Source organism: Callithrix jacchus, chromosome 12 (genome assembly GCF_049354715.1).
Source record: "Callithrix jacchus isolate 240 chromosome 12, calJac240_pri, whole genome shotgun sequence".
Lineage (NCBI taxonomy): Eukaryota > Metazoa > Chordata > Mammalia > Primates > Cebidae > Callithrix > Callithrix jacchus.
Genome location: NC_133513.1, coordinates 17,063,731 through 17,091,480, shown reverse-complemented (window position 1 = coordinate 17,091,480; position 27,750 = coordinate 17,063,731). Strand labels below are relative to the sequence as shown.

At 45.3% G+C, this 27,750-nt stretch overlaps 1 protein-coding gene across 8 annotated transcripts in view; it reads left to right on the top strand.

Annotated features, from left to right (window-relative positions):
* The first annotated feature begins 228 nt into the window (after window positions 1-228).
* The window catches only part of SNX29 (sorting nexin 29), a 591,074-nt gene continuing 563,552 nt past the window's right edge, over window positions 229-27,750 (top strand). For 4 of the 8 annotated variants that reach the window (XR_013524649.1, XM_078344734.1, XM_078344735.1 and 1 more), the window contains exons 1-3: window positions 229-318; window positions 19,806-19,867; window positions 24,105-24,157. Coding sequence is in view for 3 of the 8 variants with exons in the window: in XM_035266111.3 (XP_035122002.1) it covers window positions 312-318; window positions 19,806-19,867; window positions 24,105-24,157 (122 nt within the window). In the remaining 5 variants the exon portion in view is untranslated. Of the gene's footprint in view, window positions 319-10,806; window positions 11,061-19,805; window positions 19,868-24,104; window positions 24,158-27,750 lie in introns of those variants that run through there. The other 4 variants (XR_013524648.1, XM_009009187.5, XM_054242621.2 and 1 more) reach the window with 2 other exon arrangements.

Genomic DNA, 27,750 nt, shown 5'->3' with positions numbered 1-27,750 from the left:
TCAGGAGGGCCGGGGAGGGGACTTGGGGCCAGCGGCACCTCCTCGAGGGGTCTCCAGTCCACCAGGAGTCCCCAGCCCACGTCAACTCAGCACAGCTCTCTACCCTCCGTCTAGTGACCTGGACCTGCGCCGGTATTTACGTTCCGGGTCGGCGGGCGGGGCCTCGCCGGCGGCCGGGCTCTACTTCCGGGGCGGGGCGGCCGGGGCGGGGCTCCTGTCTCCTGGCCTGTCTGGAGCTCGGCGGCCGCAGAAGCTGCAGCGGCGGCGGCGCGGCGCGGCGCGGCTCAGGCACCGGCCCGGGGAGCGGCACCATGAGCGGTGAGTGGCTGCCCCGCCGCTGTCACCCGCCCCGGCCGCCCCAGCTCCAGCCGCTCCAGCTGCACACTCCGGCCCCTGAGTCCCCGCGCCCCGCTCCCTCACAGACATCCTCCCCGTCGCTCCCTTTTCCAGACCCGTGGCCCCCGGGACGCCCGGTTGCTGGCCCCTGCTCACCTGCGGGTCTCTGAGCTCCCGTGGCCGGGCGCTTCTGGTCTCCTGACTTCTGTCCATCCATAAAGACCAGCTCCTAAAGCCCTGTCCCTAGTCGTTCCAGTCCTGCGACCCCCTTGCCTAGTGTCCAGACCCCCAGTTCTGCGACCTCCCGGGTCTCAGCCTCTCCTAACTCCTAGACCCGCTGCGTCCCAACTCCAGTTCCGGGTTCCCCGTCCCCAGTCATCCTCGCTCCCCAGGCCCCTGGTCTCCATTCCCTGCAGTTTCCACATAGGCAGAGTCTTTCTGGACATTTAGATTGCTGACCTCAGTACCTTCGTGTCCCAGGAGCTCCTGGTCCCCAGCGGAGCTCAGTTCTCCAACCCCTTTGTCTTCCCCATCCCTCTCATTTCCTCCACCCTTGCTCGCAGTGCTTTGCTGTTCCCATCAGCAGTTCTTCCCAGTTACCCACTCAGCTTCCTTCCCGGGTCCTGGCTTTTACATTGCGGTGGTCCTTGCATATTCTATCCCCTTCCGTGCCTTATCCTGGCTCTTCATTATCATTTAAGGTCTCTCTTGCTCTGTCCTGCTGCCCTTCCCTTCTTGTCCGGTGCCCAGCCCATCTGGGGACCATCACTTCGTCCTTGCTCTTCCTAGTCCAAACTTCTTCCTCTCACCATGGGGGCGGGAGTGGGGGTGGGGGGAATAGTGGTGTTGGTGGGGATGCTGGACGTGAAAGGGAGATGGGTGTGGACAGCTTGTCCTCAGTGTTTTCTGAAGTTTAGTCTCCTGCCTCTACCCTGCTTTCGTTTGAGGAGTCTTATTGGTGTTTTGGTGCTAAGTCATTCCTGGGTTTTGTATGTGGAGATGGGAGTGACTCAGGGAAGCCTCTCAGCTCTCCCCTGTCTGTCCAGCCACTCTGGGATCTGGATTTATTTAGGAAGCCCCGCCTATCCTCATAGTGCCTGTTTTCCCTTCACTGTGGAATTGTTTCTGAGGACTCTGCATCCAGCCCTCTTGGCCCTAGTCTTTCCCCCAGGCGTTTCTGGAGGTTGAGCGGGTGTAGGGGTCGGGGTGGGGGACAAGGCCAAGGGATACTGCTGTGTTCATTTTTGATTTTTAAAGTTACCTCTGTGGATCTTTTTCGTTGTTGTTTGTTTAAACAAGAGATGTGCCTTTTGCTTCTGTTATTCAAGACCAAGATTTGTGATATGGGCAGTCTTAATAATGCGAGGGGAGTTTCCTGGGAAGTAATCCACCTTTGGTTGCCATATCAAATGATTTTAAGCCTAAGTATGGTTTCTTATTCGTGAATATTAGTGATACCACAATAAAAATGTTAGGAGCTGGCTTCCACCAGGAGGTAATGTAGGTTGGTGTAAGTGCAGGCCCTGAGGCCAGACATCCTGGGTTCAAATTTTGGCTTTGCCACATGAAACTGTGATTTAAGAGTAAGTTACTTGATGATTCTGGGAGTCCCAGCAAAATAGGGATACATAGTAGTACTTGTCTTCTAGGCTTGTAATGACTAAATAACACTGATCAGGTAAAGTGACTGGTACCATGTATATCAGGAGGTACATTATCAGGATCTCAGAGCTGCCTGCTGTTCTTTCTGTAAGGGTTCACGGCGGATAGGAGTGGGGTTGTTTTTGCCCAGTTATGGGAGGAGGGCTAGGACTAGGCAGTCTCTGAAAATATTTTCCTTTTAATATAACCAAGCTCACAGTTTTGGACCGTTTTCATTCTACCTTTAGCCCAAGAGAAAATGAAATTGATAAGCCAATAGAAGTAGATGAGTTTATCTTTCAGGGAGAAATAATGTGAAAACTCAGGAAGTTTTAAAATTTAACTAAAAAATCATTATGTTGGCTGGGTGTGGCAGCTCATGCCTGTGATCCCAGCACTTTGGGAGGCTGAGGCAGGTGGATCACTTGAGGTAAGGAGTTTGAGACCAGCCTGGCCAACATGATGAAACCTTGTCTTTATTGAAAATACAAAAATTAGCAGGGTGTAGTGGTGGGCACCTATAATCCCAGCTACTCAGGAGGCTGAGGGATGCGAATCTCTTGAACCAGGGAGGTGGTGGTTGCAGTCAGCAGAGATCGAGCCATTGCATTCCAGCCTGGGTGATAGAGGGAGACTCAGTCTCAGAAAAAAAAAAAAAAAAAATCATTACATCTAAAGCCAAACAAATTAGAAAAGGAAACCAACAAATGACTTTGCAGGAAAAAGCATGAAGATCCAAACTTTCTTTTGGAAAGATTGTAATTGAGGCAGAAAAAGTGGTCTGTGAGGAAGGAAGGGGAAGTCCAATGGTATATTTTAATTGTTTCTTGAGAATGCAGTTGAAAGTGGGTTTCCCCACTTGTGGGATTGATAACTGGCACACAGTAAAATAAAGTGGCATGGAAATATTTCCTCTTTCTTTCGTGTCCTACTTATAATATTTTATTTATTTATTTATTTATTTGAGACAGAGTCTGTCTCTGTAATCCAGACTGAAGTGCAGTGGCACGATCTCAGCTCACTGCTTCCTGGGTTCAAGCAATTCTCTTGCCTCAGCCTCCTGAGTAGCTGGGATTACAGACGTGCACCACCATGCCCGGCTTGGTGCACTAAGATAAAATGCGCAACATCACTAGTAATACTAAACATTTTTATATTTTTAGTAGAGATGGAGTTTCGCCCTGTTGGGCAGGCTGGTCTCAAACTCCTGGCCTCATGTGATCCACCTGCCTGACCCCCAAAAAGTTTGGGGCTATAGGTGTGAGCCACCGCGCCCCGGCATTAACATTTTATTTTATAATGTATTTTTAAAAACTCAGGATCTAAGGAAGGTTTAAACAGTGCAAATTGGTTTGTCTTTGAAATCTTTTAGGTCTCTCCCCCCTTTTTGTTTTAGTTTTATTATTAATTTTTTGGTATATTCACAACTGTGCAAACATCACAGTAGTTAATTTCAGAACATTTTAATTACCTCAGAAAGAAACTTTGTACCCAGTTGCAGTCATTCCTCTTTCCTTTTTCCCTCAGCGCCTGGGAACCACTCATTTAGTTTCTGTCTCTGGATGTGCCAGTTGCGGGTACATGTAAATGAAATCATACAATATCTGACCTCTTGTATCTGGCTTTTTTCACTTGGTATAATTTTCCTGAGGTTCAACCACACTACAGCGTATATCTGTACTTCATTTCTTTTTGTGGCCAAATTATATTCCTTTATATGAATATCATGCATTTCGTGTATTTGTGCATCAATAGATGGGCATGTGAGTTGTTTCCACTTCTTAGCTCTTCTGAATAATGCTGCTGTGAATGTTCACGCACAAGTTTTTGTGGGGGCAAGTCTCTTCATTTCTCTTGGGCGTAGATGTAAGAGTGGAATAGCAGGGTCATATGGTAATTGTGTTTAACCATTTGAGAAACTGTATCAGACCTATTTCCAAAGTGGCTGTACCATTTTAAATTCTCACCAGCAGTGTATGAGGGTTCTGTTTCTTCACACCTTCACCAAGAGTGTTTTTAATAGCAGACATTCTAGTGGGTGTGAAGTGGTATTTCTTTGTAGTTTTGATTTGCATTTTCCTAGTGACCAGCGATGTTGAGCATCTTATCTTGTGATTATTGACCAGTTGTGTATCTTCCTTGGAGAAATGTCTATTCAGATCCTTTGGCCATTTTAAAATTAGGTTGTTTGTCTTTTTATGCTGATCTGTAAGAATCCTTTGTAATTTCTGGATAACTCCCTTATCAGGTTTATTGTTTACAAAAATTTTCTCCCCCTCCATGGTTTATCTTTTAATTTTCTCTTTTCTTTTCTTTCTTCTTCTTCTTTTTTTTTTTTTTTTTGACACAGAGTTTCGCTCTTGTTACCCAGGCTGGAGTGCAATGGTGTGATCTCGGCTCACCACAACCTCTGCCTTCTGAGTTCAGGCAATTCTCCTGCCTCAGCCTCCTGAGTAGCTGGGATTACAGGTGTGCGCCACCACGCCCAGCTAATTTTTTGTATTTTTAGTAGAGACGGGGTTTCACCATGTTGACCAGGATGGTCTCGATCTTTTGACCTCGTGATCCACCCGCCTCGGCCTCTCAAAGTGCTGGGATTACATTGTATTTTTAATAGAGACGGGGTTTCACTCTGTTGGCCAGACTAGTCTTGAACTCCTGACCTTGTGATCCGCCTCCTTGGCTTCCCAAAGTGCTGAAATTACACCCAGCACCTGGACTCTTTTTAGTGGAATGTGGCAGAAGCTGATCAAACTGATATCAGCAACATGGGAATGTATAGTGTCTTGTAATGGAAAAGTCTAGATAAAGGGCTGGCTTTGGGCTTAGCTGGATTCATGTGTTAAAGGACTAACAGGACTGTTTTTCTGTCTGGCTGTCAACTTGGTTTTCCTCTGTTGACTTCATCCACAGGCAGCCACTCCTCCACGGAGGCAAGATAGCCACCAGCAGCTCTTGGACCTCATCCTCCAACCTAGCAACACCCAAGCACAGAATGGGCTTCTTTTCCAAGTGCTCTAGCCAGAGTCCTGGTGCTTACCCACTGGAGTCGTGCTGGCCATGTGGTCATCCTGAGACCTGTCACTGTGACTTTGCTTGTCCAGATCTGGACCAAAAGTCTAGTCTGGACCCATGCGGGAGTGTGTCCTACTAGATTGTCTGGATGGAGGATGAATTTAAGAGGAAGGGCTGCTGTAATTTTGGATGGGGTGGTTAGGAATGTGATGTGGCAAGAGAGGCTTCATGAGACAGGTGGCTCTGAGGTGTTGTTCCTGAGCAGCTGAAAGGGATTGCCTTATCTTTTTTTTGGTGACAGAATCTCATTCTATCACCAGGCTGGAGTGCAGTGGCGCGATCTAGGCTCACTGCAACCCACATTCAAGCGATTCTCCCATCTCAAGTGCCAGCATACCAGGCTAATTATTGTATGTTTAGTAGCGATGAGATTTCAACATGTTGGCCAGGCTAGTCTTGAACTCCTGACCTTAGGTGATTCACCTGCCTTGGCCTCCCACACAGTGCTGGTGTAGCAGGTGTGAGCCACTGTGCTGGACCAGAATTGCCTTTTCCTGGAGTGGGAGATCCTGTAGGGAGTAGGTTGGGTGGAGGCTGAGCAGTTTGAATCCTAGAGGGGGAGTGAGGACTCTTTTCCTTGCCCTGACTTTTTGCTGTCCAGGATCCCTTCAGAGACCTGGCACTAGTGTTTCCTCTGCCCACCCAGGCATTACCCCACTTCCTCCAAGGAGGGAAATTTGCCCACTCCATCTCATTTTCCTTTGATGCATCTGTGTTTCTTGGAAGCTGCTCTTTCCTCCTACAACATTAAAAAAAAAAAAAGCAAAAACCCAAAATGACATTAAAGACTATTGTGAAAACAGAATGTATCTTTAAATATATGTTCCTGGCACATGTAATATTTAAATTTTTAGGTATTCCACTTCTGCCTTTGTTCAAAGCACACTCTACATATGCATTTTGCATCTCCATTTGAATGAGTGTTTCTGCTTACATGATAGCACTTATCCACGTCCCTTCTCTTCACAGTTCTTTGAAAAGGCAGCATAACATTCCAGCACACTGAGGTACCGCAGCTGTTTAACCTCTGCCCCATTGCAAAAGACAGTAGATTCCATTATGATTTTCTAGGGTAGGATTGGTAGGTGTTTCCTGTGAAGGGCCAGTTAGTAAATATTTTCTGTTTTGTGGCCATCTGGTCGCAGCCTCATACTGCTGTCATAGTTTAAAGGCAGCCATAGACCATGTGTAAATGAAAGGATGTAGCTGTGTTCCAATAAAACTTTATTAGGGTAAAGTCAGCAGCTGGATTTGGCTTGGGGGCTATAGTTGACGACTCCTATACTAGGACACTACAATAAAAATCTTTGAGCCCATTGATGCCCAGGAAGTCATCGTGTTGTTGTGGAAAAGCTTTGCATGCAGACAAGTTGTGGATTTAACTCCCTATTGAAGAACTTGGGCAGCGTTTTGTTTTCTTTTTTTTGAGACGGAGTTTCGCTCTTGTTACCCAGGCTGGAGTGCAGCGGTGCAGTCATAGTTTACTGTAGCCTTAAACTCCTGGGCTCAAGTGATCCTCCCTCCTCATCGTCAGCTCCTTAAGAGGCTGGGACTACAAGTGTGTGTCACCATGCCCAGCTTTTTTTGCTTTTTTTTTGAGATGGAGTCTTGCTCTGTTGCCCAGGCTGGAGTACAGTGGCATGTTCTCAGTTCACTGCAACCTCAGCCTCCCGGGTTCAAGCGATTCTCCTGCCTCAGCCTCCCGAGTAGCTGGGACTACAGGCTTGTACCACCATGCCCCGCTAATTTTTGTATTTTTAGTAGAGACAGGGTTTCACCATGTTGGCCAGGATGGTCTCGATCTCTTGACTTCGTGATCTGCCCACCTTGGCCTCCCAAAGTGTTGGGGTTTATAAGTGTGAGCCACTGCTCCTGGCCTGGGCAGATTTTTGAACTTCTCTGACTCTTAATTCTCTTATCAGAAAATGGAAATTAAAGCAAGTAATGAATATATTGTCCTTTCTCAGGACCTGGAACGTAGAGGGCCAGGTTAAATTGTTATTTCTATCTTTTCTCATTTCCTTGTTCCTTTTCTAGCTTAATTTCCAAGGTGTCAAAAAGGAATTTGATATTTTTTGTAGCTTTTGATATGCATTGCCATATTGCTTTTCAGCATTTACTGTACCCATAGATTGTTACCAGTGGTGTGTACTTGATTTATCATAGCTTTACCAGCATTGGGGAATTTCACTTTAAATGTTTCTTGGAGTCCGGGTGCAGTGGCTCACACCTGTAATCTCAGGACTTTGGGAAGCTGAGGCGGGTGAATCACCTGAGGTCAGGGGTTTGAGACTAGCCTGACCAACATGGTGAAACACCGTCTCTACTAAAAATATAAAAATTAGCTGGGTATGATGGTGGGTGCCTATAATTCCAGCTACTCAGGAGGCTGAAGCAGGTTAATCACTTTAACCTGGGAGGCAGAGGTTGCAGGGAGCTGAGATCACACCACTGTGTTCCAGCCTGGCTGACAGAGTAAGATTCCATCTCAAAAAAAAAAAAAAAAAAATTCTTGGTTAATTTTTAGTTATATAATGGTGCCATGTGGTGATTATTAGTAAGCATATAATTTGCATTTCTGTAACCAGGAGGGAAGATACTCTTTCTTTCTATTTTGAGATGGGATCTTGCTCTGTCACTCAGGCTGGAGTGCAGTGGTGCAATCATTGCTTACTGCAGCCTTGACCTATAGGCTCAAGTGATCTTCCTACCTCAGCCTCCGTCATGGCTTGTACTACAGGTGTGGGCCACCATACACAGCTAATTTTTGAAAATCTTTTTGTAGGGACAAGGTCTCACTGTGTTGCCCAGGCTGGTCTCACACTCCTAGGCTCAAGTTATTCTCTTGCCTCTGCCTTCCAAAATGCAGGGATTGCAGTTGTGAGCCACCATGCTTGGCCTATTGTCACTTTAAAGTTTTTGCACATTGCCATGATAGTGTTTTTTTTCTACAGCAAGAACTGGTGAACTGGGCTGGCCTCCTGTTTTGCAAATAAAGTTTTATTGGGACAAAGCCATATCTATTCATTTACTATTATCAGTGGTTGTTTTCAGGCTATGCAATGGAAGAATTGAGCAACTGTGACAGAGAGTGGATGGTCTGCAAAGCCTAAAAAAATATATATATTTTATTGCACTTTAGGTTCTGGGGTACATGTGCAGAACTTGCAGGATTGTTGCATAGGTACATACATGGCAATGTGGTTTACTGCCTCCATCCCCATCACCTATATCTGGCATTTCTCCCCATGTTATCCCTCCCAAACTCCCTACCCCCTGCAGTCCTCCTTTAGTCCCCACCAACAGACCCCAGTGTGTAGTGCTCCCCTCCCTGTGTCCATGTGTTCTCATTGTTCAGCACCCGCCTATGAGTGAGAACATGCGGTGTTTTTCTGTTTTTGTGTCAGTTTGCTGATAATGATGAGGAGATTCATCCATGTCCCTACAAAGGACACGTACTCATTGTTTTTTACGGCTGTGTAGTATTCCATGGTGTATATATGCCACATTTTCCTTGTCCAGTCTATCATGCATGAGCATTTGGGTTTGTTCCAGGTCTTTGCTATTGTAAGCAGTGCCACAGTGAACATACATGTACGTGTATCTTTATAATAGAATGATTTATAATCCTTTGGATATATACCCAGTAATGGGATTGCTGGGTCAAATGGAATTTCTATTTCTAGGTCCTTGAGGAATCGCCACTGTGTCTTCCACAATGGTTGAACTAATTTACACTCCCACCAACAGTGTAAAAGTGTTCCTATTTCTCCACATCCTCTCCAGCATCTGTCTCCAGATTTTTTAATGATCACCATTCTAACTGGCGTGAGATGGTATCTCAATGTGGTTTTGATTTGCATTTCTCTAATGACTAGTGATGATAAGCATTTTTTCATATGTTTGTTTGCCTCATATATGTCTTCTTTTGAAAAGTATCTGTTCATATCCTTCGACCACTTTTGAATGGATTTTTTTTCTTGTAAATCTGTTTTAGTTCTTTGTAGTTTCTGGATATCAGCCCTTTGTCAGATGGGTAGATTGCAAAATTTTTTTCCCATTCTGCTGGTTGCCGATTCACTCTAATGACTTTCTTTTGCTGTCCAGAAGCTCTGACGTTTAATTAGATCCCATTTATCTATTTTGGCTTTTGTTGCCAATGCTTTTGGTGTTTTAATCATGAAGTCCTTGTCTATGCCTATGTCCTGAATGGTTTTGCCTAGGTTTTCTTACAGGGTTTTTATGATATTAAGTCTTATGTTTAAGTCTTTAATCCATCCGGAGTTAATTTTAGTGTAAGGTGTCAGGAAGGGATCCAGTTTCTGCTTTCTGCACACTGCTAGCCAGTTTTCCCAACACCATTTATTAAACAGGGAATCCTTTCCCATTTCTTGTTTTTGTCAGGTTTGTCAAAGATTAGATGGTTGTAGATGTGTGGCATTGCCTCTGAGGCCTCTGTTCTGTTTCATTGTGCTATATCTCTGTTTTGGTACCAGTACCATGCTGTTTTGGTTACCGTAGCCTTGTAGTATAGTTTGAAGTCAGGTAGCGTGATGCCTCCAGCTTTCTTTGTTCTTTTTGCTTAGAATTGACTTGGCTATGCAGGCTCTGTTTTGGTTCCATATAAAGTTTAAGGTGGTTTTCTCCTGTTATGTGAAGAGGGTCATCAGTAGCTTGATAGGGATAGTGTTGAATCTATAAATTACTTTGGGCAGTATGGCCATTTTCACAATATTGATTCTTCCTAACCATGAGCATGGAATGTTTTTCCATCTGTTTGTGTCCTCTCTGATTTCCTTGAGCAGTGGTTTGTAGTTCTCCTTGAAGAGGTCCTTTACATTCTTTGTTAGTTTTATTCCTAGATATTGTATTGTTTTTGTAGCAACTGTGAATGGCAGTTCATTCTTGATTTGGCTCTCTTTAAGTCTGTTATTGGTGTATAGGAATGCATGTGATTTCTCTACATTGATTTTGTATCCTGAGACTTTGCTGAAGTTGCTTATCAGTTTCAGGAGATTTTGGACTGAGAAGCCTAAAATATTTACTGTTTTATTCTTTACAGAAAATGTTTCCCAATCCCTGTTACTAGAGTAAAAAAAAATTTTTTTGAGACAGAGTCTCACTCTGTTGCCCAGGCTGGAATGCAGTGTTGCAATCTTGGCTCACTGCCACCGTCACCCCCTTGGGTTCAAGTGAGTCTCCTGCCTCAGCCTTTCCAGTAGCTGGGATTATAGGTGGGCGCCACCATGCCCTGTCTAATTTTTGTATTTTCAGTAGAGACCGGGTTTCACTATGTTGGCCAGGCTGGTCTTGAACTCCTTAACTCAAATGATCCACCTGCCTCGGCCTCCCAAAGTGCTGCGATTACAGGTGTGAGCCCCTGTGCCTGGCCTGCTCTAGAGTCAATTGATGGTCTCCATTCTTTGCTCATTTATTTTGTCTTTGATCTTAGACTCCATAAGCCCACATAGATGGCCCAAGCCCATCTGCTGCATGTAGAGTCTCCTCTTTGCATTGTGTGGTGGCAGACAGTCTGTCCTTTTGTCCTGGGCCAGCTGTGCAACTTAACCCCACAATACTGGGAGCCAGCGCCCTGACTTTGGGAAAGAGTGATTGTCCATTTTATCTGCACGTGTGCTAAGGCTGGAATAGATAAAACCACCACCTCCCTCTGCCCATGACAGGAATAAGCCAGCCGCTGTGTCCTGGCCAGTTCTGGTCCTTTTTATTTAAAGCAACCACTTGAGGAGCCACAGAAGTGAACCGTGCCAGAATCTAGATTCAGCAACTGTTGAGTTCCTTCTGTGACTGGGGAGTACGTGAGGCTCCAGTCTCTGTCCCCATGAGCTCACAGTGAGTAATCCCTTCTGCAGCAGGGATTATACCTGTGCTGTAGTGGGACTGCAGGGCTATGGGAGCACTGTGTAGAGACAGAGCAGTGTGTCCCTGGAGGATTGTTGACAGGAAGGTTTCTCTGAGAAGAGAACGTTTGAGCCGGCCATCAGGAGGTTGGTTTTTCTTTGGTGGCACTTTGATGATGGAGCCCTTTTTCTGTGCTAAGATTGAGCCATTCAAGGAGTGAGCCTGGTTTTGTGGAGGTTGAAGGTACAAGGTTTGGGGTAAAATATTGGGTCTGTCACATCTAAGCTGTTCTTTAGGTGAATGATCAATGTCTCTAAGCCTCAGTTCCTTTGTGTGTTTCACCAGGGCAGCCAGCCCCACCTTCCAGGTAGATGTGAGGGTTAAACCTATGTGTCGGTATGGCGGCTTGGCGGCAGAGCTGGCCCCAGGTGTGTTGTGTTTGGTTCATGCAGAGTTGGCTGGAGTACTTTTCTAACATCAGTATAATTAGGTGCCAGCTAACTGACACAAAAAAGCTGGATTTTCAGCCTCTCTTGAAAAACCAGGAGATGGGGCAATTGCTGGTATTGCTATGAGGTACTGTCTGCCAGAGCTGGGTAACAGCTGCCATGTCTAGAGGGACACCTGCTCTGCTCTTGTGATCTGTGCCTTGCCAGCCCACCCCGCTCATTTCCATGCCCCACCTGACCCCATGGGCATTGCAGGGGTCCCTCTTGGTCTTGTATGTGCCCCAGGCATATATTGGGCAGTCTTTCTGACACCCTTCTTCTTTACTTCTGCTTTCTTTCAGTTTCTTTATTTGGAATAGTAGTGGATTTTGAGGGGTGGGATGGGAGTGAAACAACAGCGACAACACTAAAGTCATCATTGGGCTGGTAGCACCAGGCATCCCAGATGTTGTAACTGAGGATGAATTCTGCAGCGACAACAGGTTGATGATGTCCTTGTTCCCTGTAAGACTCTGTGTGTGGGGCCTTGGTTAGAGGGCGAGGGAAGCTGAGAGCATGATTATGATGCGGGCCTGGTCTACAGTGTGCTGGGGATTGCTCACGTTTAACCATCTAACTGCATGGTGGCTGTGAGGTCTTCACACACAGACACTATTGTTTTAATTTTTAACCTGCCATCCTTATTTCATTGTTTCTGCCAGGGCAGTGGGCTGTTAAATCCGGCCCAAGAACTCTTCGTTACACATTATCTATGGCTTCTTTTCACACTGCAGTGGCAGAGCTAGGTAGTGACAGCAACCCTATGGCCCACAAGCCTAAAATACTGACTGTGTGACTTTTTCCAGAAAGAGTTTGCTGACCCCCATTCTAGGGAATGCTAAAGGTGCAGGGTCAGTGAAAATCAGAAACAAATGTGGGGCAGCCTGCCACAGATGCACACTCAGGGCTGACAGAAATGCTGTGCCTGTCCGTTGCAGTTTTGAGGGGCACGTTGAATGAATCATGTAACATCATTGTGTGTATCCTGTAATACCAGTAAGTCGTTTATTGTGTATTCATCTGTGCTTCCAGATGTTCTAGCCCCTGTGTAGATAATTCAGCGCAGGGTAAAGGAAATGAGAGTAATAGGGCCAGAGCTAGGAACATTGATTGAGACAAGGGTGGTTGTCACTGAGGCCCTTTGCCATGAGACTTGCTGTCTCATGAAGAAAGAGCTATGCCAGACAAGGGGGAGATAGGGGCACAGCTGGAGGGGCCAGTGGAAGCAAGGCATGGTTTTTATTAAATTCATTTATTTTATTTTATAAAAATATAAATACATATAAATATAAATATATATGTTTATTTTATTTTGAGATAGAGTCTTGCTCTGTCACCGAGGCTGGAGTGCAGTGGTGTGATCTCGGCTCACGCAACCTCCATCTCCCAGGTTCAAGTGATTCTCCAGCCTCAGCCTCCCAAGTAGCTGGGATTACAGGCAGGTACCACCATGCCTGGCTAATTTTTTTTCTCTCTTTTTTTTTGAGATGGAGTTTTGCTCTTACTGCCCAGCGTAGAGTGCCATGCCACTATCTCAGCTCACTGCAGCCTCTGCCTCAGCCTCCCGAGTAGCTGGGATTACAGGCATCTGTCATCAAACCTAGCTCATTTTTATATTTTTAGTAGAGATGGGGTTTCACCATGTTGGCCAGCTGATCTTGAACTCCTGTTCTCAAGTGATCTATCTGCTTTGGCCTCCCAAAGTGCTGGGATTACAGGCATGAGCCACCCCACCCTGTTGGGAGTAGCTTTTCTACTGTGTGATTCATTCAATACAGGGACTGGGTTCTCCGTGCAGTTGCTTTGTCCAGCCCTTGCGAGAATCCTACTGTAGTTCTTTAGAATAGGAACATTTTCTCAGCCAACATCTACCTGTTGCAGTCCTTCTCATAAAAATACTGGGCCAAGAGTGGTGGCCCACACCTGTAATCTCAGCACATTGGGAGACTGAGGCAGGAGGCTCATTTGAGGCCAGGAGTTCAAGACCAGCCCAGGCAACATAGTGAGATCCTGTCTTTACAAAAAATAGAAAATTAATCAAGTATAATGGTGTATTCCTGTAGTCCTAGCTACTTGAGAAGCTGAGATGGGAGGATTGCTTGAGCCCAGGAGTTGGAGGCTGCAGTGAGATATGATCACCATACTGTCTGTACTCCAGCCTGGATGACAGAGCCAGACTCCATCTCTTAATTTTTTTTTTTTAAATTGAGGTGAAATTTACAAAACAAAGAGTTAACTGTTCTAAAGCAAGCAATTCAGGGGCATTTAGTATATTGGCATTGTTGTGCAATCAGCACCTCTGTCTAGTTTCAAAACATTTTCATCACCCAAAGGAAACTCTATATCCTTTAAGCAGTAGCTCCCCATCCCCCTACCACCGCAGCCCCTGGAAACCACCTGTCTGCCTTCTGTCTCTACGGATTTACCCGTTCTGGTTCTTCCCATTTTTGCAAGCACAGCTCAGGTTTCCACTTGTTGGGTGAGAGTTAGGGAGAGCAGGCTCAGCCTCCACTGCAGCATTTGTTTGACTGTGTGCCCTTGGGCAGAATTCCTTGCACACAGTGGGTACTCAAAGAGCATTGCCTTCTTTTTCTTTTCTTGCTTGTACCTGCTTAATGTGTTACAAGGATCTTACCAGAGAAATGTCTAGTGTTGCCTCCACCACTGCATTGAGAGGCAGCGAAATACCACTATTTCGCTGTGAGCTGTGTGTGGTGCCTCACACCTGTAATCTCAGCACTTTGGGAGGCCAAGGTGGGCGATCACTTGAGGTCAGAAGTTTGAGACTAGCCTGACCAACATGGCGAAACCTCATCTCTACTAAAAATAATAAAAGAATTAGCTGGGTACAGTGGTGGGCGCCTATTATTCCAGCTACTCAGGAGACTGAGGCAGGAGAATTGCTTGAACCTGGGAGGCAGAGGCCTCAGTGAGAAGAGATGGTGCCACTGCACTCCAGCCTGGGTGACAGAGTGAGACTCTGTTTAAAAAAAAAGAAAAGAAAAAAAATTCTGTGGCCCACCTCTGTGGAATGGGAACCAGTTTACTTGGAGCTCCAGGGTTGTGAGGGTTAAGAAGGAATATAGCCAGAGCGCCTGGTTGTGTCCTGCTTGTTTACCCCTCCCCACATGCCCAGGGCCTCTTTCACCCTTTCATCTCTCAGGGCTGTAACACAGAGGTCTGGATTGAATTGCTTTGCCTGGGCTTTGGAGAGAAGGTAGCTAGTTGAAAGGACTTCTTGGAGCCAGAGGTCTTGATACCTTGGGGTAAGGATTGCCAACAACAGTGATGATAGCTAATTTTATTAAGTGCTTGGTATAAACCAGGCACAGTACTAGGCGCACAACACAATTTCACTCATTTCATCCTCCCAAGAGGTGAGTTCTCTGATGAGGAGCCTGAAGCAGGGAGGTTAACTGACTTGCTCATGATCACATGGCTGGTGGAGTAAGATTCTAACCCAGGCTATTGTGTGTGTTTGTTTGTTTGTTTTTTGAGATGGAGTTTCTCTCTGGTTGCCCAGGCTGTAGTGCAATGGTGCAATCTTGGCTCACTGCAACCTCCACCTCCTAGATGCAAGCGATTCTCCTGCCTCAGTCTCCCAAATAGCTAGGACTACAGGAATACACTACCACGCCCAGCTAATTTTGTATTTTTAGTAGAGATGGGGTTTCACCATGTTGGCCAGTTGGTCTGGAATCCCTGACCTCAGGTTATCCACCCACCTTGGCCTCCCAAAGTGCTGAGATTACAGGCATGAGCCACCCCGCCCTGCTCTTGTTCTTAATTTCTGTTCTTTCTCTCTAGGAGGTCACTGCAGCTTGAATGGCGATCTGAGACAGAAGGCTAGAGGTTTGTGGTAAAAATTAATGTAGGACCCAAAGGACTCTAAATGTTAAACATTAGATCCTGAGGGTTCTAAATATTAAAGGCAAAGGCCAGGCACAGTGGCTCACGCCTGTAATCCCAGCATTTTGGAAGGCCAAGGCAGGCGGATCACCTGAGGTCACGAGTTGAGACCAGCCTGGCCAACATGATGAAACCCCATCTCTACTAAAAATACAAAAATTAGCTGGGTGTGGTGGTGTGCACCTGTAATCCCAGATACTCGGGAGGCTGAGACAGGAGAATTGCTTGAACTCAGGAGGCTGAGGTTGCATTGAGTCGAGATCGTGCTACTGCCCTCCAGCCTAGGCGACAAGAGCAAGAGTCTGTCTACAAACAAACAAACAAACAAACAACAACAAAACATGAAAGAAAGTCAACTAGGTGACTGACTTTCCCATGCACCTGAGGTTTCTGAGTAGAGTTAGGGGGTGACAGCTGACTATTTTTCTCAGACAGGTTTGTGGACCCCTGGAGGTATTCCCTGGGGTGCCTTTCCATTTTCTGTTTTTATTTTGATGGTGATCTAAATGAGAAATTTAAAAGAAGCTTGCTCTCGTTCAACTGGTTGACTGTTGGCTGTTGGCTGCCCATGGAGATGAGGATGCAGGAATATGGGGTTGAATCGCTCCTGTGTTGTGAAGTGTTTGCTGAATTTGCAGTGGGTCACTGCTGCAGTTTGTTACAGAGATCAAGGGTGAGTAGTGCTTAGCAGCTGGAAGGTCCGGGAGTCCATGGACTTGGAATTGAATTCCCCCTTGGCCACTTCCCAAGGGTCTAACCTTGGGTAAAGGTCTTTTCCTCTCCGAGTCACAGTTCTCTCTATTGAATGCAGCCACTTTTCCTTCGTTGTCAAGGATTAAATAGGTCAGTCATTTCATGATTTAGCCTGTGGTTGGGACTCAGTAGGTGGCACATTCTTCTTGCTTCTCTCTGAATGGCAGCAACATTTGAAGCTGGCAGATTCTTCTGGGCCCTGGTGGGGGTGTTGTACTCTCCACTGGATTCAGAGGGAGAAGGTAAGAAGGAGACTGGTCACGTTGATTACTCTGCCCTCCTGTCTCTGCAGAATCCCCACATTAGCAGACTGTAGAGCTAGGAGGGCATGATCTCATCCAGAAACCAGTGCCCAGACAAGGGAAGTGACTGTCCCTGTCACATGGCTAGCAAGCAGGCCAGGCAGGTTGAGAGCTCAGGCCTTGTGACTTCCCGCTCAGTGCTCCCTCCACTGTTCCTCTCAGTTGAGATAAGTGGTCCTGAGACCACCTGTGCTCCCTGCAGCCTATTAAATGCCCTTTCTCTCTTTATTTATTTATTTTTGAGACACTCTCACTTTGTTACCCAGGCTGGAGTACATTGGCATGATCTTGGCTCACTGCAACCTCTGCTTTCCAGGTTTGAGTGATTTTCCTTCCTTTGCCTCCTGGATAGCTGGGATTACAGGTGCCTGCCACCATGCCTCGCTAATTTTTGTATTTTTAGTAGAGATGGGGTTTTGCCATATTGGCCAGGGTGATCTTGAACTCCTGAGCTCATGTGATCTGCCCGCCTTGGCCTCCCAAAATTGCTGGGATTATAGATGTGAGCCACTGTGCCTGGCCCATTGCTGCTTTTTAACTAGGTGTCCATGAGATCTGAGGTCTCTGTGGACATTGAAGTTTGAGAAGCACTGCATTAAAAAATTATCAGTAGGGAGATGATAGAGATTTTTATTTTCTTTGTGCATTTTTTCCTGATTTGTTACCCTGTTTTTTTTCCTACATGAATTGCTGTTATAATGAGAAAAAAAATAGCAAAGGCATTTCCAGTTCGGGGAACTCTGTCAGGTTTCCAGTTGGCATTGCTCAAGAGCAGGCAGAACTGTCAGGTCTCATACTTGGAAAAAGGAAGAAAGCAAGCCTGACTTTTCTATTCTGCTGTTAGGGAGGGAAGACCAGAATCCAAACCCTGGATTCTGAAACAAAGAGTGTTTGATTGGTAGACACACGTGTCCAGAGGTGTGGGAGGACCTTGGCCAGATGGGTCTATAGCCATCCTGAGTGATGCCTTGAGATGCCTTATGGCTGGTGGGAATGGAATCTAGGCTATTCCTGATCAAATCCTCTTCCAGAAAAAATACTAATGGTACTTTTTGAAGAGTCAGTTATTTTACTGTGTGACTCAAAGGATCTGCTGACTAATTTTATCACCAGGCCTGGGGGTAAGGCAGGATCCTTGTATCATGGTCCCAACACAGGCTTTAGAAGTCTTGAGTCAGGATTACAGTTCCACCAATTAGAATTCAAATTTGAACAGAATCTAACCCCGTTATCATGGTCCACAAGATCCTATGTGACTGGCCCCTGCCTGCCTCTTTGATCATTCCTTCTGCTTTTTTGCTTTTTGGTCAAGCCACAGCAAACTTCCTTCTAGTCCTGGAAGACTAGAGCTAAGCTTGTCCTGCCTCAGAGCCTCTCCTCTTGCTGTTTGCACTGTCTGGAACACTGGCCTGCCATATCTTTCCATAGCTGCTCCTTCTCTTTATAGAGGGCTTAGCTCAAATGTCACCTGTGTAGAGAGATCTCAGTGGCTGCCTTGGCTAAAACAGCCTTCTTGCTTCCTCCTTATCCCATCACTCTCTTTGTTTTTTTCCTGCTAGTATGACTCTAATACTTTTTCATTGATTAGTTTAATTTTATGTGATTTGTTTCTTCTTGTTTTTTTTTTTTTTTTTTTTTTTTGAGATAGGCTCTCACTCTGTCACCCAGGCCGGAGTGCAGTGGGACAATTTCAGCTCACTGCAACCTCTGCCTTCTGGGTTCAAGTGATCCTTCCACTTCTGCCTCATGAGTAGCTGGGACCACAGGTGTGTGTCACCATCCCTGGCTAATTTTTTGTATTTTTGGTAGACACAGGGCTTTGTGATGTTGCCCAGGCTGGTCTCAAACTCCTGAGCTCAAGCAATCTGTCTGCCTCAGCTTCTCAAAGTGCTGGGATTATAGGTGTGAGCCTCTCAAAGTGCTGGGATTATAGGATTTTAGCTCCATTTAACTCCTGTGTCCTCAGCTCTTAAAACATTGCCTCACACACAATAGAAGTTAAATAAATTCTGGGTGGATCAGTGCACACAGTCACTTGACTTCTGTGGGCTTCAGCTTTGGGGAAACCCCGTCTGTGTTTGGGGTCCTGGCTTGCAGGGTGGATGTGAAGGTGAAAGGAGATGATGCATACAGAGTGCCCAGCTTGGTGCCTGGCATGGAGGGTGTGCCCAGCATGTGGTGGTGGTTGTTATCAACCAGCTGGCCCAGGCTTGACTAGAGGAATCACTGGCCATCTCTGAGATAATGATCCACTGCTGCTCCCTGGTGCAGCCCACGTAGAGTCGCCCAAGACACAATCAGCCTGACGGCAATTCAACTCTTGCCATGTCGAGCATCTGCCCTTGAAACTTGAATTTCAATATCCTTTGAAGTCAGTGTGCTCTGTGTCTGGCACGTCATATTCTGTGGCTTTATATCTTGCTTGGAGGTATTGGGCCTCTTGTGGAGATCAGGTGTGGCTCTGACAACTGTCTGCGTGCTTTCAAGTGCCTGTACTTGAGACCTTAAATGGAAGTTCAGTGTATTTCATGTGTGTTAGATGGGAATGCTTTGGCTGCAAGTAACAGACCGATGTGCGGTGGTGTGGACAAGTAGGGTTATTATTTTGTGAGAATTAGCTTGTTTCTAGTCTTGGCTTAACTCAGAGATCTAAGGGCTGGTGTCTTTGTGATTCTCAAGGTCTTTCCCCCAGGCTCATGACTTCATGGTGGCAAAATGCTACTCCAGCTCCACCCAACATGTTTATGATTAAGGCATGAGGGTTGGAGGATGGAATGATGCCCTTTGTAGCTTTTCTTTATATCAGAAAGGAATCTTTCCCAGAACTCTCCCAGTGCACTTCTACTGGCTTCTCATTGGCCAGACTGCTTAAGTTCAGACTCAGCTGCTGAGAAAAGGAGTAATCAGGTTTTTCAGCTTGGATTGCTGAAGGTGACATGGAAAAAGGATGTTGGAGATGGTAGTGAGATCAGCCAGTGGGCAGTGCCCACTGTACTGGGAAACTTTTATTTTATTTTAGGCTGCTGGTTGACAACTGGGGGCAGTTTTGATTCCCAGGGGACATATGGGATTACATGCAGACATTTTTGTTACAACTCAGGGTTTGTGTGTGCTAATGGCATGTAATGTGTAGAGGCCAGGGATGCTACTAAACATTCTACAATGTCAATAATGCCAAAGGTTGAGAAGCCCTTAGACCATTCTAGCCATGTTCTTCAAATCTGGGGAAAATTAGTTCAGCTGTTTTCCTTTGATGCAGTAACAGGCAGTGGGCAAACTTCATTGTAATATTACAGATTATTGGAACCTGGTCATGCTGTTGATTTTGTTAAAGATCAGTGGACTGATCTAGTTGGGGACAACCATGTACCATAATGTCAGAAAGTCTTAATAGAAGATGAGCATCAAGCAGAACTAATGAAGCCTCATTCTATTTTAGGATCACAGAACAATGACAAAAGACAATTTCTGCTGGAGCGACTGCTGGATGCAGTGAAGCAGGTAAGCAGAAAGCACACATTTGCCTTTTCGGTCGAGTAATGGTGTCAGATAATTAATATAGGTCATTTCTTCCCTATAACATACACAGACCAACTCCCACATTATATCTGGGAACAGTGAAGCGATCTAATCATTTTCTCTAGGAAATGATAGAGCAGGGAAAGTGGTCAGATTTGGGTTGGAGAAAGTTCTGTGTCTTGAATTTCCAAAGCCCTCTAGAGGACCCCATCCTTCATGATGTCCCTTCAAGAAGGGCATTGGGCCGGGCGCAGTGGCTCATACCTATAATCTTAGCACTTTGGGAGGTCAAGGTGGGCAGATCACTCACTTGAGGTCAGGAGTTTGAGACTAACCTGGCCAACATGGTGAAACCTGTCTGTACTAAAAATACGAAAATTAGCTGGGCATGGTGGCAGGCACCTGTAATCCCAGCTACTTGGGAGGCTGAGGCAGGAGAAACACTTGAACTCAGGAGGCGGAGGTTGCAGTGAGCCGAGATCATGGCATTGTACTCCAGCCTGGTGATAGAATGAGACTCTGCCTCAAAAAAAGAGAAGAAAAAAAAAAAAGAGCATTGATGTGGGTTTCAAAGTCTCATTGTCTCATTTCCAAGCATTTGTGTTTGAGGGCAACTTGGGTGCAGAGGTGGTGGTCTGGAGTTAGGACCGCTGAGGACAAGAAGGCTAGGACAAGGAGGAAGGAGGCCATGCCTGGGGTCCTCTGCTGCTGCCCCTAGCTATGTGGACGCTCCAGGTGGCTCTGCTGTGATCGGGTGTGATGCTGTTTCTGATGCTTGGCTCCGGCTGGGCTTGGAAGCAAGCCTGGACGTGAGACTGGAATCTGCTTGCTGCATGTGCCAGATGCGTGCTACTGTTAGATGTCATTGATCACACCTTCAGTGTGTGCCAGGCTCTCTGCTAAGCACTTTGTATTTAATCCTTCCAACAACACTGTGAGATTATAGTTCCTGCAATTGGTTTCATTTTATGGATGAAAAAACTGAAGCTCAGAGAGATCCAATAACTTGCTCAAGGTGTCATAGTTAGTAAGTGGCAGAGATAGGATCCAAATCTGGGAATTCTAGGAGCTCACTTTTGGAAGGCGCAGTTGACAATTATATGTGTGAATTACACTATAGGGAGGTAAGTACTTTAATAGGGGTGTATGTTAATTTTTTTTTTTTTTTTTAGAGACAAGGTCTTGCTGTTGCCCAGGCTTGAGCTCAGTGGTGCCTTCATAGCTCATTGTAACCTCGAACTCCTGGGCTCAAGCAATCCTTCCACCTTAGCCTCATGAGTGTCTGGGACTACATACAGGTGCATGACACCACATGTGGCTGGGATGTATGTTGAGTATTGAAGTGAGCCCAGAGAATGTAGCAACTACGTAAGCCTTGAGGCATTGTGTGGTAGGAAGGACACAGGCTTTGGGCTCAGATGTAGCTGGAATTGAAGGCCAGCTTTACTTCTTCAGCTCTGTGTGTACAGGGACAACTCACGCACCCTCCCTGAGCATCCTTCTTCTGTTCTGTAACTGGGTCACTTATCTGTGTACGGCTGCTGAGGGAATTGGCTTGTTAAAGCAGGTAAAGGGCCTGGACAGAGCCTGGTCCTCTGTTAATATGGTAACATCTGGAGCCCATGTTATTAGCTTATTCTTTCTTTGCTGCAGAAATGGAAAATACAATAAAGTGAGGAGGCTAGTTGAACCACTTTAAATGTAGCAGTTAGAGAGAAATAAATTGGAGGTTATGCCCAGAGGTTCCTTTTTTTTTTTTTTTTTTTTTTTTGAGATGGAGTCTAGCTCTATTGCCGAGGCTGGAGTGCAGTGGCATAATCTCAGCTGACTGCAACCTCTGTCTCCTAGGTTCAAGTGATTCTCCTGCCTCAGCCTCCCAAGTAGCTGGGACTACAGGTGTGCACCACTGTGCCTGGCTAATTTTTGTATTTTATTTATTTTTGAGATGGAGTTTTGCTCTTATTGCCCAGACTGGAGTGCAATGGCACGATCTTGACTCACTGCAGCCTCTACCTCCCTGGTTCAAGTGATTCTCCTGCCTTAGCCTCCCGATTAGCTGGGATTAAAGGCACAAGCCACCATGCCCAGCTAATTTTATATTTTTAGTAGAAATGGGGTTTCTCCATATTGGTCAGGCTGGTGTCTAACTCCCAACCTCATGTGATCCGACTGCTTCGGCCTCCCAAAGTGCTGGGATTATAGGTATGAGCCACTGCGCCTGTATTTTATTTTTTAATTTTTATTTATTTATTTATTTTTGAAATGGAGTCTCCCTCTGTGGCCCAGCCTGGAGTGCAGTGGCGTGATCTCAGCTCACTGCAACCTCTGCCCCCCAGATTTAAGTGATTCTCCTACCTCAGCCTCCTGAGTAGCTGGGATTACAGGTGACCACTACCATGCCCAGCTAATTTTTGTATTTTTAGTAGAGATGGATTTCATCATGTTGGCCAGGTTAGTCTCGAACTCCTGACCTCAGGTGATCCACCCGCCTTGGCCTCCCAAAGTGTTGGGATTACATACATGAACCATTGTGCCTGGCCAATTTTTGTATTTTTTTAGTAGAGGCAGGGTTTCATCACATTGACCCGGCTGGTCTTGAACTCCTGACCTCAGGTGATCCACCCACCTTGACCTCCCAAAGTGCTGGAATTATAGATGTGAGCCACCACATCTGGCCTGCTGTTATTGTTATTATTGTTATTTTGAGGGTTAAAGTGTTGTATATGACTTTTTTTGCATATGACTTTTATAAATAAACTTTACTGATGTATATTTTACATAAAATAAAATATAGCATTTCAAGTGTACCATTTCATGTGTTTTGACTAATGTGTCATTTAAAATTATACACACACACACACACACACACACACACAAATACACATACACACACACAGTGTAGTAGTTTTGATAATAAGTTTAGGAGTCCTGCAAGACTGCTACACATAGCAGAGATTCTGTACCTTTAAAAGGAAAAAGACAGTAGTAGGCCAGGTGCGGTGGCTCACACCTGTAATCCCAGTGCTTGGGGACGTTGGGGTAGGATGATATCTTGAGGCCAGGAGTATGATACCAGCTTGGGCAACATAGTGAGACTCCTGTCTCTACAAAAAATAAAAAATACGAGTTGAACCTGATGGCATGTGCCTGTAATCCTGGCTGTTTGGGAGAATTGCTTGAGCCCAGGTATTCCAGGTTGCCTTGAGCTGTGATGGCACCACTGCACTTCAGCCTGGGTGATAGAGCCAGACCCTATTGTTTTTTTTAAGAAAATTAGAGATTGGGTGCGGTGGCTCACACCTGTAATCCCAGCACTTTGGGAGGCTGAGCTGGGTGGATCATGAGGTCAGGAGTTCGAGACCAGCCTGAACAACAGGGTGAAACCCCATCTCTACTAAAAATACAAAAATTAGCTGGGCGTGGTGGCGCATGCCTGTAATCCTAGCTACTCAGGAGGCTGAGGGAAGAGAATCGCTTGAATCTGGGAGGAGGAGGTTGCAGTGAGCCGAGATCACGCCACTGTACTCCAGCCTAGGTGACAGAGCAAGACTCCGTCTCAAAAAAAAAAAAAAAAAGGAAAAGAAAACTAGAATAGTGGATAATGGTGATGGTTGCACAACATTGTAAATTGAAATTTACACCTAAAGATGGTTAAAATGGCAAAGTATATGTTCTCTATATTTTAATTTTACCGATTCAAAAGGTAGCCTGGTTTCATTTTTATCCACTCTCAGTAAATTGTCATTCTGCACAACAGGATGACTCGTATGAGGCTGTTGTAACGTCATAGTCAGTCATAACAACTCTGGGGCTCTGTCCAAAGGGACCCATCAGTGCAGGTTGGTGGAATTTGTAGTTATCACCCATGAAGAGCTCTGTGTTGTAGACTGCTGCTGACAGCAGGAGCAGCTTCCTGGATAATGCACAGATGGCTGTGTGTTTTGTTTTCCTGTTAGCATTGTTTTCCCACAAGGCTTGTTTCTGTACAAGTGTGGGGTACAGGAGATATGGTTTCCTTTAAGTGGCAGCTTGAAGGCTAGGATGTGCACCTTCTTAAGTCTTGTGCTGACACCCAGGGCACAGGGACGTCCTGATGTGACATGCAGAGCTTCTGGTCCTGTGTCCCCTTCCTGACCCTTAAGCCCTGTGTGGGTTGTTTTGTAACGTTTTGAGTGTCCCATCCCAACAGCTGATCTCAGCAGCTTCTTTTTCTGTGCAGTGCCAGATCCGCTTTGGAGGGAGAAAGGAGATCGCCTCGGATTCTGACAGCAGGTAAATATGTCTCTTCTGAAACCATTGACCATCGAGGTTGAAAAGGCAGCAGAAGGTGACCGGCTTCTGTGCTCTGCCTCTGCAGCTGAGGTACAGCGCTGAAATTTGAGTCACCCATGGACTCTGTGAAGTGACTACTCATTTCAAACACTCCACATTTTCCGCAATTCTCTTTCTAGGAATCTATTCTGAAGGAATTATTCAAGATACCTTTCCATATAAAGTTATTTTCAGGATAAATAATAATTATAAGAACTTAGATGTCTAAATACCCAATAATTGAGAAACAGTTAAATAAAGTATAGTGCATTAATAGGATGAAATGTTATATAGTCATTAAAAATGATATTTATATAGAATTTGTTTTCAACAGAAAAGCACATAGGTAGTGATTTAAAAATTACATATGTAGTAAAAGGCATATGTTGTAAAAAGAGCAGGATACGAAATTCTAGGGATGCAGAGTGGTCCTAGCTATGTCAGATAGCACTGGCCAAACACCGAAATGTGGCCTGAGGTAGCAGTAGGGGTGAGAATATTGGGAATATTGCTTTCTGGTATGTTTCATGTTTTTTACTGTGATTATCTGTTTCTTTTATGATAACAAATATTTCCTAAAAATGGGCCACATGCAGTGGCTCATGCCTGTAATCCTAGCTCTTTTTGAGTCCTAGGTAGGGGGATCACTTGAGGTCAGGAGTTTGAGACCAGGCTGGCCAACATGGCAAAACCCTGTCTCTACTACAAATACAAAAACTAGCTGGGCATGGTGGTACACACCTATAGTCCCAGCTACTTGGGAAGCTGAGGCAGGAGACTCGCTTGAGCCTAGACTAATTTTGGGGAAAATCAAGGGTTTATGGGGTGGAGGTTACAGTGAGCTGAGTTTGCACTACTACACTCCAGCCTGGGTGACAAAGTGAGACTGTGTCTCAAAAAAAAAAAAAAAAAAAAAAAAAAATGTCTTAAAAATGGCCATTGACATTCACAACCCAGGAAAGGCTGACGTAATTGCATAAGCTGATAACATTGGCTGGAAGGAGACACATAGGACTTGGCAAAGGTAGGAGACGCACAGGCATCCAGTCCTTGCTGCAAATGTGTTGTCAGCTCAGTCAGAGCTGATTCCCACTCTACAGCCCCTGGGGTGGCAGGAAGGACATTCCTGCATGGGAAGGAAAGGGAAGGGAACTTATCTGCTCAGAGTTCATCTCATCCTGGAAACTGTTCATATCTCCCACCCTCTCACCCTAGCCCACCCACCCATGTCCATCATTCCTTTTTCAGTCCTTTCCTTCCTTTGTTCTTCTGTAAAACTTTAACAGCCATGAGCAAAGCATGTAGACCTGCCTGGAATAGAGCTACGTGGGTGATTTGAAACTGGCACAGGTTTAAAATGATACATCTTATAATCCATTCCTTCTTTGCTTAGGTTTTCTCCATGATATGTATCACCCTCCAACAGACTATATATACATTCAGCTTTTTAATTTTGCCTATTATCTGTCTCTTGTCACTATAATGTCAGCTATGTGCAGGCAGGGATGTTTTGCTGTCTTGTTTACAGATGTCTCTCCAGTGCCTAGAAGCATCTAGAAGGTACTCAGTAAAGATTTGTTATCCAGATGACGATGTGTATTACATACTCATCCATCATCATGAAAGGATGTTTCTCCATTTAAAAAAAAAATTTTACTTCTCAGTGTTTTACACAAGTACTTTGTGCCTATCATACATTAGATTCTCAGTATATGTTTGTGGCATTAGATCATTAGACTGATTGATCAATTTAGTTCTTCTTGAGGGCCTACTATGAGGCCTGGCCTTGGTCTACACAGGGATCCAAGGTCTGCTTGCATCAGAATCTCCTGGGAGGCTTATCGTCTAAGTCCCATCCTAGTTGTACTGGAGCAGGATGTGTATATGTGCATGAATGTGTGTGTGTATGTACTGAAGCCGAAGAGCTTGCTGAGGATTTGCATTTCAAAAGGCTCCCCAGGTGATTCTGCTGGACACCAAAGCTTCCAGTGCAATTAGTCCTTCCTCTTTTAAGGGCCTGAGATGCAGAGGTAATTAGGAAGGACTCCCCTTTCCTGGCCGGGTTGGTTTGTCTGTGTGTATGTGTGTGTATCGGTGTGTGTGGTGTGAGTCTGTGTATCCATCACTTCTTGATCACTTTTCTTTATTACCATGCTGTCCATTTTCTGAGAGAGCCAATCCTCCTCTGAATGTTAGGTTAATGTGTTCTTACATAGAGTATATACCTCATCCAAAAACCCAAAATTAGAATGCTCCAAAATCCAAAACTTTTTGAGTTTCACAACGAACTTGATGCTCAAGGAAATGCTAATGGCAGCAAGTTGGATTTTGGATTTTTGGGTTAGGCATGCCTAACTGGTAAGTATATAATATGCATATGCCATAGTCCAGAAAAGCCTGAAATTGGAAAGATTTCTGATTCTAAGTATTTTGTATAAGGAATACTGAACCTATATAATAGAATTGACTACCATAACCTTTGTTACAGAAAATGTTTGGTTTTATAGTAAGAAAAAAAAAGTTCATTCCTTCTGTGACATCTGTCATTTATGGCTAAAAGGAGTGCATTGCTTACTATTAATAATAGGCCAGCTGCTGTGGCTCATGTCTGTAATCCCAATGCTTTGGGAGGCTAAGGTAGGAGGATTGCTTGAGGCTACTAGTTTAAGGCTGCAGTGAGCTATGATCGTGTCATTGCACTCCACCCTGGGCGGCAGACAGCGACCCTGTCTCTAAAAACAAACAGAAAGTAATATTAATAGTTATAGTATGTGACTGCCTTTGCTGTGTTTTATTTATGTTGATGCTTAGTCCTCAGGAGAAGCAGAGGTATTATCCTTTCTTTTTTCATGAGACAGGGTCTTGCTCTGTCACTTAGGCTGGAGTGCAGTGGTGTGATCATAGTTCACTGCAGCCTCAACCTCCCAGGCTCAAGATCTTCCCACTTCAGCCTCCCAAGTAGCTGGGACTATAGATGCAAGCCACCATGCCTGGCTAATTTTTGTATTTTTTATAGAGACGAGGTCTCACTATGTTGCCCAGGCTGGTCTCGAACTTGTGGGCTCAAGTGATCTCCCACCTTGGCTTCCCAAAGTATTGGGATTACAGGTGTGAGCCACACTGTGTCTGGGTTATCCCTTTTTTACTGATGAGAAAACAGATGCATAAAGGCAAAATGCTACAGCCTAGGTTAGACATTTTGGAAGGGCTAGAGTTCCATGGTCTCTTCTTTCTCTGTTGTGTGATATTTAGTGACTAAATTGGTTTTGAGGCTGGGTTTAAAAAAAAATTATTCTCTTTTACCCCAGGGGGATTCCTTCTTAATATCAGAGGCTTGGTCTTACCTTTGAAATATTTTTGGCTAAAGGTGGCACCACCTACATGTTGGAAAGGCCACATCATCATCCCTATTCTGTGAGAAAGTTGAATCTCAGCTGGGCGCAGTGGCTCACACCTGTAATCCCAGCTCTTTGGGAGGCTGAGGCGGGCAGATCACTTGAGGTCAGCAGTTCAAAACCAGCCTGGCCAACATGGTGAAACCCAGTCTCTACTAA